At 38.7% G+C, this 9152-nt stretch overlaps 3 protein-coding genes, 1 non-coding gene and 1 pseudogene across 5 annotated transcripts in view; 1 reads left to right on the forward strand and 4 right to left on the reverse strand.

The window, feature by feature from the left end:
* The window catches only part of LOC104801790 (60S ribosomal protein L10-2-like), a 1769-nt gene extending 656 nt beyond the window's left edge, over positions 1-1113 (reverse strand). The window contains exons 1-2 of the mRNA XM_010525150.1: positions 1007-1113; positions 14-511 (exon numbers count right to left, since the gene is read on the reverse strand). Of these exons, the coding sequence (XP_010523452.1) occupies positions 14-511; positions 1007-1097 (589 nt within the window). The 5' untranslated portion in view covers positions 1098-1113. The remainder of the gene's footprint in view (positions 1-13; positions 512-1006) is intronic.
* A 117-nt stretch (positions 1114-1230) lies between these two features.
* Positions 1231-1303, reverse strand: TRNAA-AGC. The gene has a single exon. It is a non-coding gene; the product is annotated as a tRNA-Ala (tRNA).
* Positions 1304-1308: 5 nt separating this feature from the next.
* Positions 1309-4098, reverse strand: LOC104801792 (haloacid dehalogenase-like hydrolase domain-containing protein 3). 2 transcript variants are annotated; one of them, XM_010525151.2, is made up of 9 exons: positions 3879-4096; positions 3495-3605; positions 3305-3387; positions 2844-2927; positions 2597-2672; positions 2422-2494; positions 1773-1846; positions 1588-1681; positions 1309-1506 (listed from the first exon to the last, which is right to left on the reverse strand). In XM_010525151.2, exons 1-9 carry the CDS (start codon positions 3988-3990, stop codon positions 1434-1436), a joined length of 780 nt encoding a protein of 259 aa, XP_010523453.1. In that variant the 5' UTR covers positions 3991-4096; the 3' UTR covers positions 1309-1433. The 2 variants fall into 2 exon arrangements, with proteins under 2 accessions (XP_010523453.1, XP_010523454.1); XM_010525152.2 differs by lacking the exon at positions 3495-3605 and having other exon boundaries at positions 3879-4098.
* Positions 4099-4989: 891 nt separating this feature from the next.
* LOC104801793 lies at positions 4990-7245 on the forward strand (annotated as a pseudogene).
* A 683-nt stretch (positions 7246-7928) lies between these two features.
* LOC104801849 (protein PHYTOCHROME KINASE SUBSTRATE 1-like) overlaps positions 7929-9152 on the reverse strand; it is a 2418-nt gene continuing 1194 nt past the window's right edge. Inside the window, exon 2 of the mRNA XM_019201117.1 lies at positions 7929-9152. This exon is cut by the window's right edge and continues 42 nt beyond it. Within this exon, the coding sequence (XP_019056662.1) occupies positions 8541-9152 (612 nt within the window). The 3' untranslated portion in view covers positions 7929-8540.

A 9152-nucleotide genomic window follows, 5' to 3' on the forward strand; every position in this document is an offset into this window, starting at 1 on the left:
CTCCCTCTCCCACTCCTGCTGACAATAATCTTTTGGCGACCGGGGAACTTGAACTTAGCATGGCGAAGAGCCTCCTGAGCATGGTGACCGTGGTTGTCCTTGCAACGAACAGACAAGAGCACCTGTCCGATCGCAACTCGGGCACAAACGCCCTGTGGCTTTCCAAAGGCACCCCTCATACCGGTCTGGAGCCTATCAGCCCCAGCACACGAAAGCATCTTGTTGATCCTCAGCACATGGAACGGGTGAACCCTAACACGCAAATGGAATGCATCCTTTCCAGCAGACTTGACCATGTATTTGTTGCAAGCAATACGGGCTGCTTCCAAGGCTTCGCTCGACACGTTTTCCTTCTCCCACGAAACCAAATGGACACAGAAGGGGAATTCGTCGACACCCTTCCTCTTCATCCCGACATCGTAGATCCTGATCTTGGGGTCAGGAACACCACGGCAGAACCGTGATTTCGGGTAAGGCTTGCCCTTGATCTGGCGGTAGCATCTTGCCGGTCCTGCAATCAAATAACATTTACCCATATTGTAAATTCTTTAAAAGGTCGAAGTTCAATTTCTTTTAAGCCGAGCCAATCTCATACAAGCATTAATAGCTAGAATCATCCATACACAACATAAATTCATCTGGCTATGAAATCATTAATTCCAAATCGGAGAACAGAAATCTCCATACATTTCATACAATCAAAGATGGATGAAATTTTCTCCCGCAAAAGACTACACGATTTCTACGTGCATTTCCCGAATGATAACAAGCTATTCCGCATCGAGAGTCCAAATGGAGTAATCCAATGTCACAACAAGACGAAATTCTAAGGTATAAACGAGCCGAGAATCTACCATAGTTTCAAATCCAAAAGGAATGAAAATTTCACTCGAGACACCATGAACAACGGTCGGTTAAATCAAATCACGAGGGAATCACGGAGATCAATTCCTCCATGAAAGGATAAACATCGATTCAAAAGAAGAGGAAAAAAGCCACAACTTACTTCGTCCCATGGCGACGACTCCCCTTTGCCTTCTCGGCTGTAAAAACACGGCTTTATTCAAGACAATAAGAAGAACCCTAGATGGCAGCATATCTGATGCGTTTTATACGACGATAATCAGGAATTTGCTTTTTTTTTTTTAATTTAAAAAAAGGTACAACGGAATGATTGTGAAAAGGCCCAATAAAAAGCCCATAATAAATGGGTCTAAAAAATGAAAAAAGTGGAGATGCGGGGTATCGATCCCCGTACCTCTCGCATGCTAAGCGAGCGCTCTACCATCTGAGCTACATCCCCTTGGATCCTTGTTTCGAATTATCCAATTACTTTCATCGATATTCCACAAATCGCATTGAGCGAGGGATGACGTTTTCCTTTGTTTATCCAAATTCCGACAACAAAAGGAAGATCTTGCAAAATCTAAAAGCTAAGGCTGTTCATGTTCAATCAGGATGCGATCTCCAATGTCTGAAAATGTCTTGACATCTTTGCCCCACAACCTGATCAAGTGGAAGAGGCATTCAGTTTGAAGGATTTCGGGAGGAAACTGAAAGAAAAAAAAACAGAGTGTGGTAACTCACCAGCAAGCTATACCAATGGCATTTGCCCCGACCTTGTCTGCTTCTTCATCGTCTCCTACATGCACAGCTCCACCTGCTTCTACACCGATTTGTTCTACCATTCAGAAGAAGATAATGTTCAGAGTTTTCGACCTTTTTTCCTCGTTGAGGGTATTCAGCGAAACATTTCTTGTTATGGCGCAAACCTAATGCAGCTTTGAAGATCCCTTCATCCGGTTTCTCGTATCCGACCTCTGAGGATATCATCACAGCATCAAACCTGCAGATGTTGAACAAAAATTCTTTTAAAGAAAAAACTGAAGACGGGCCAGGCGAAATTATCCGAAAATCAGGTATCTGCAGACAACTGGTTTTTTTTGGTATTTCAAATCTATATTCGAATATGCATATGTACACAAATCCGAATCCAGATCCGGCTAATATAATTTTTAAAATGGATACCCGAATATTTTTGCTATAGACCATCATATACCTACATATTTAGAAATGTCATTGTTTTGGACCTCATTTTTCAACATTTTTTCATAGATAGTGTACACACTTTATCCATATAACATTATTGTTTATTGTTAATAAACTCGGATCCATGTACTTCTGAGTACCCGGAAATTGTCTCGGATACCCATAACCCTCGAATTTGGGTACAAATCTTAAAATGAAAAACCCGAGCCTTTTAGATACAAATCCAAATAATCTTATTATACCGGAAATCCGACCTGTGCCCGCCCCTACTGAATACAAGATGGGCTAATAACTAAACAGGATAGGTGATAGTTGAGACAGTCAGGAGCTGAAAGAGCAAAATTCGTAAAGACAGAGATGAATGAAGCTTACAAATCTATGACATCAAGATCCTTCAGCAGCTTCCTAAGTCGAGTGTCGAAGTTGGACACAACAGCCATTTTCACTGCGCTCAATCATTCAACCATGCCAAATAGAAGATCAGCAAGGAAAAAAAAATACAAACTCCACAGACAAGGAGAGTACTTCAAGGATGTTATGTAATAACCTCCGGCATCCTTCAGAAGCGACATTGTCTCGTAAGCTCCTTCTGGAAGATGCCATGCCTCACCATTCGCATAATACTGAAGAGACGAAACAAAAAGCTTCTTACTTTGAGAAATAATAATAGTACAAACAAAAACCAAAAACCAAAAACCAAGCTTTCTTCCATTATCTGCATGATATACCGAGGGAGAATACAGAAACTAAGATATGTTATTGTTCCTCTTAATGGGTACAAATCAATCTCTCACCTCGTAGACTTCTTCAAAGAAGTCATTATCACAACAACCAGTTGCTTCTGAAACAACAAGCTTCCAGAATGGTCTTCCATCTCCCTGACATAATGTTCTGTAAGTAAATTAGAAATTCGAGATCCAAAAACATACGCGTTAGAAATGATTGTTTAACTACAGTTGGAGACAAGTCTTTGTCCTTATTTTCTTCTGTTGGTGGACAGGAATAAGACTACTAGAGAGCGGAAACACAACAGCATTTCAGTAAATCTCTCGATCTTAATCGCGATTTATTTCTGACCCTTTTCGTTCATACACATGCCTTGGCATAGGGTTCTTATAGAGTTAGGTAGTTATCAAGGTAGATCCCCTCACCATAACCCTTTTCACGGGTGCTGATAAACCTTCATGCTCCAATACAAACTCTCCAGAAATACTCGCAAAATGAAATAAAGATCGAATTCGGTATAACAAACGACCTGATACCGCAACTTCTCAGGCCAAGGAGAAGCAAAAGCTCTCTTGAATCCTTGCTTGATCTCAGCCGGAGTTGTCTTGAGACCTGAACAAAAACCAATCAACTTCACAAAACCAAGAAATGAAGTGTTTAAGGTAGCGAGCGACAAACAAACATAAGTGTAATGGGAAATGCTTATACGGATCAAAGACCGTATTTTTGGCCGAACGAAGCGTAGGTTTCTTCAACGGGCTTCGACAGCTGAAGAAGAGTTCCTCCAGCATCAAGCAACAGTCCATCATACGCTCTCTTAACCCTCATGCCTTCTCTCGTATTGAAGAAAAAAACAACGAATAAGAAAAGGAGAGATTTTTTGTGAACAGAAGAAATTCCCATTTCTCTTTGTCGATCCCGACCCATAAGAACCCTAATTTGCGAAACCCTCTCCGTATCCGACAAACACCAATCATTTATTTCCCTTGCCCGGGTTTTAAAATACCACGAAATCCGAGAGGAAAAGCCCGATTCGAAGGGGAAATTAGAGAACTTTCAGGACATTTTCTCGGGAAACAAACAGAGGGGAATCAGAAACGTACCGGTGGTGAAGGAGACAGCAGAAGAATCGAAGTGCCTGCGACAGAGAGCGAAAGGTTTCAGAGCTCTAACGAGAGGACTTCTCGTTGAACATTTCATCAGCCAAGCTTCCATTTTTCCTTCAAGCAAATCCCGACAAGACGAACTCGAATCCCTTGCAGTTACTAGTTACTACTTTGGTTATGCAGGTGAAGAAAGATCTCACATTCATTCTCTCACTCTAATTAGTTGAAATCTTTTTTCTTACCTTGTAAAATAGTTTATTAAATGTGATAAAACGATATTATATAGGAAAAATCTAAAAAAATTAATGAACTTGTACTAAAAAAAATTTTTAAACTTTTTATTTTATCAACTAAATATATATTTTTAAGTTTGACAAAATAAATATTTTATTCTTCTACCATTGTCAAAATAAATAAAATAATTAACGTATCAATACAAATACATTAAATTATTTTACTTAGTTTTTTTTACCATCGAAGAAAGTTAGCAGAAAAAATTATATATTTTTTTGAATAACTTAAAAATCCAGTATTTTTTTAGATTTATTTAGTTTAATATTTATTTGATAACAAATAAATTTAATATTTTTTTTGTTAAAATTGAAACATTTGGTATTTTTTTGGAATTTTTCGTGTTATATATAAAACTCAAACACGAAATTCAATCGTAGAGACTAGAGAGGTGAGAATGGCTAAAATGAACCAAACGCCGTCGACCTCACATGATTTTAAATCAAGAGAATTAGAAAATGGAAAAAAGAGTTTTTGAGAATTTTCAAAAAATTCACGCAAAATATTTATACAAACTCGTATCGAAACCATATCTAACCAATGTAAACCGAATATTAAACCAAATATTTTGATACTGTCGCTGAATTTCTATCTTAAACAAACCGATTACAGACCATTATAATGCATATGAAACATAAACCATGTATATAAGATACACTTTGAAGAAAAAAAAATTTAACCGGCTTGCCGCTTTTGATCATTTCTATGTATCCCACGTGGCGGCATATGATTCGTCGATTTTTTTGGTATAATCTGATTCGTCGATTTCATTCCATATCAGCATATCCTTTTGAATCTTCCCTCTCTCTTTCCGCGGCCGTCGTCGTCGTCGTTTTGGTCTTCTTCACGATGGAGAAAGAGAGAAGAGGGGCGAAATTTTTTTCACCCTGTTCATCGAGAAGAATGATGCCTTTTTCTTCTAGGTGGTTCTTTTCTCGTTTTCATTGGACCAGATTAGAGATGACGGGTTTTGCGATTTCGGATGAATTTATGGGTACATTTGTGCCGATTCTGGCGTATTGGGTTTATTCGGGGTTGCATGTTTACTTATGATCGACGAAGAGCTTCAGATTGCACACGAAAATCGACGAGGGCGAGAAGAATCTCGTCGTCAAGGGCGTGCTTCTTCAACAGATCGTACACGCGATCGTTTCGGTTCTTTTGTTCAAGGTATCTCCCTCTCCCACCAAAATTTGTTTTGTTTTATATGTTATTTGTATTCCTTTTCAGGGTTTGATTTCAAAGGGTGGAAACTGTTTCACTTCATAGAATTCTGATGCGTTTTACACTGGTTTCTCTTTTTGACGAAATTCTTAAATTTGCTGCTTGGCGTGGAAAACTGTGGTGACTTGAGTGTGATAGATGCATATAGGAGGAAGAATATGAGAGCTATTCAGGATTTCCATGTTTTGCCCTAAATTTGTTTCTGGGCATTATGAAAGGTGCATCGGTTCTCACTAGTAAATTTCAATGAAGAGTGAAATGTTGTTAGTAGATTATATGGGAGCTATTGAATCATGGCTGATTGATTGTGTTGCTGTAGAGTGTTATGGAAAGAGTGAAAGCCTTTCACTGAAAGGTTGGAGTTTTTGATGAAATTAAACTTGAATCACATGCTCAACGACCAAAGTGAAAGAAAGTGAACATTATTTTTCAAGAGAGCGGTTTCAGTGAAAGGGTTCTTCTTTTTGGTTGAGCTTTATATCACGTTCATAGGGCTTGCGTGTATAGTATATACATATATATGGATGTTTGTATATCAACTGCTTGTTTTCGCTTGGACCGAGCGAATAAGTGCCAGTGCCAGTGCCTGTGCCTAAGTTCAATGTGTTGAGCAAAACATAACTAGGGGTAGAAAAGAAATTCCTTTGTGTATGCTCTGGAATCAGGATGTCTTAACCTGATCAAGCTCTGATACGGCATACAAATTACAAAGTGTCTGAAAATTGGTGAATGCCATTCCTTTTTTTTTCTTCATGATTCATATCTGAAGCCTATAAATGGAAGAATAACCATTTCTTACTTTCCATGTAGTTATCCATTATGATGCCACAAATTTGTGCCTTTCTCTATGATGGAAGAAGCTATGTTTCTGGTAACTTAGATATGTTTCTCATAGAGTTTTCCAGCTCTGTTTTGTTTTGTGATTTGTGTGGTTTTTCATTAGTCACTAGGTTAGTGTTTGAAGCTTTTATAGTTTTTGGTAAAATGTTACATTGTATGCTCTATTAGGGTATATGTTGTATATTAATGCGTCATCTCTCCTCAATTTCATTCCTTTTTCCATAGCGTAGGATGTCCCAAGGAATTTTTCCTGAAATTTTATGTCTGGACTTTCGTGTTCTTTAGGCAGTTCATTATCGGGATGTTGGTCCTTGATACATGGCAATACTTCATATATCGCTATATGCACCATAACAAGTTCTTGTACAAGCACATCCACTCTCAACGACACTGCCTTGTCGTGCCCTATGCATTTGGATCTCTTGACAACAATCCGCTATAAGGGCTGCTTCTCTTGAACACCATTGGTGGCAATGACACTACAGTCCCCAAGAACCGCTATATTTTTCTTCTCCCGTGCTATGATCAAGACAGTGGATGATCACTGTGGGCGGGAAGTGGTCTGCCGGGAAATCCCTTTTACGTCTTCTTCAGTAACAATACTGCTTACTATGATGCTCACCGCCGACTTTATGGAACCAAATGCAACTTCTATCAGCCATTCTTTGTCGCGCGGGACAGAATTCTCGGTACATACTTGCCTTATTCACCCATGGAAAGAGCTGGTGGAGGCTTTGAAACACGACCAGCCAAAGAATTCAAAGATGAGTAAATTCTTTTTCTTTCTTATAACACTTTCTAGTTGCTTTTGCTGTTGCTACTTTCTAGTTAGAGAAATATAGCCTTACTGAATGTGAAAGCAGTTCCAAATTTCCATGTTTAAGACAGGCACATGTTTGTGTACATTCATCTTGTAGTACCACTCGTATTAGCTAAAACTCAGGGTTTCCCATCTGTATTATCTGCTTAGAAATTGAGATGGAGACTCAATGAAAGTCTCATTCATCCCCTTTATTAGGAACCTAAATTCCTGGTTGCAGAAAAAGCCAGAATGAGAATGACAGGAACATGAAAAACTTTCCACATGAAATGTGCCCTTTTTCTTCACCTCGTAGTTCTTTATGCTTTCACTGTTGATCTCTTTCAAGTTAGAACCCTAGGACAATACAAGTGATTGCTCAATTATTGCCTTTATCTTGAAAAAGTGGTCCTTTGAGAATGATACAGTACTTATCTCCAGGAACCATAATATCTTAGTTTTATCCATTAGGTCACCCAAACTTGGATAAAATCTTAGGTTTTTCCATACTGTAGGTTGACATCTCTAGATAATCTGGCTTATTCAGTGATACCGGTATCCGATACTGTCTTCTGATGACAGATAATCTTGGCTTATCCAACATTTACTTCTTGTTGTTGGATTCTTTCTTGAATAAAAACATGTCTTGATCTTGTACTTTGAACTTAAAGTTTTGTCCAAGTCTTTCTCAAAGCCTAACCCTCTTTATGAGTTGGCTATTGAGACATACATCTTCTCGCAATTATTATCCGAACAAACTTTCAGGTTTTCAGAGTTTCACATCACAGTTGTGAGCAATTGTGATTTTGTCCCCTTTGGCTTTATCTCTTGACACTTGTGGCTGTGAGGTGATTTCAGGACCAAGATCTTGGATCGTTACACGTTAGGTAAAAGGACACTGTCACCGATTAAATTTCCTCATTCATATCTCTCTTTGGCATCTTTCCGTTCTTGACATCGATGTGAAATAACTGTGGCCCATTTTCTTTAGTCTCTCATGTCTGATGCAGTTTTTCAGTGTCTTATATCACACTTTAGCAAAACTTTTTGGTCAGATGCCATTAGAATCTGATTTCTGGTTGCATGTTTGGGCGTATAATTATCATCTTCTCTAACTTCACATGCAATTGCACTCTTTGATACCCTTCATTGTCATTAGTTGTGCAATGTCAATTGCAATTCATTCTTGGCTCTCTTTCTGAAATTTCACGCAATATACTGAATTCCTGGACCACATCATTTACCCTTTTGGTTACAAGGGTTTTCATAATTGATGATGGAGTAGTAGTGTTTTTTTTGCTAGGTTATAGTTTGGAACAGGAAATCATGGCATCATACCAACATGTTTCATCGTATTAAACTTGTAGTACAGGAATCTTCACTTACAACACACACATACAAACTGAAAAGCATATACGAATATATATATATATATAGGATAACTGTAACTGATGATATATATATATATATATATATATATATATATATATATATAAACATCATCACTAGATGTACAGAAGATGTGAAGCAGACCCTGGTGACTGTGAATGAGAAATTAAACTGCTGCCACTCATCTTCCTCCTTGCTTCTGTTGGGAACCTTGGAACATAACTTGGTGTTGTGTTCATGGTTCTGTAAGAATCTCCAGAAACTCTTACAGATTTATGACTCTTGCATCCTAACAAGAGCCCACTGCTGGATTTTCGATTCGATTTTGCATTTGGGATTCTTCTAGGAATCTGAATCGATCTGTTTCTGATAGGACTCGTTGCACAGTCTGACATAACCGAGAAATCTGCTGCACTTGCTGTTACCACGCTCCACTCTATGCTTACCTCGCTCGGAGCATAACACGTCGGAGAAACTGGGTCGCTTCCTTGTCTTGCAAGGTAGGGTTTTGGTTTCCCGGTTAGGCTTCCGATCTCGAAAAGATCCGAACTTGCATCACTCCCACTGTCGTCTTCCTCTGAACACTTCACAGAGAATCCATTTTCTTCTGTTCTTGTAGAGCTTGTCTCCCATGGAAGCATTGCTAGTTTCTTCTGGACGGTCCTCTTTTCCAGTATAGGTGACCCGAAAACTTCCCGAGACTTCCTGTGGATTGTTTCTTCTTCCTG

Source organism: Tarenaya hassleriana, unplaced genomic scaffold (assembly GCF_000463585.1).
Source record: "Tarenaya hassleriana unplaced genomic scaffold, ASM46358v1 Cleome75, whole genome shotgun sequence".
NCBI classification, from domain to species: domain Eukaryota; kingdom Viridiplantae; phylum Streptophyta; class Magnoliopsida; order Brassicales; family Cleomaceae; genus Tarenaya; species Tarenaya hassleriana.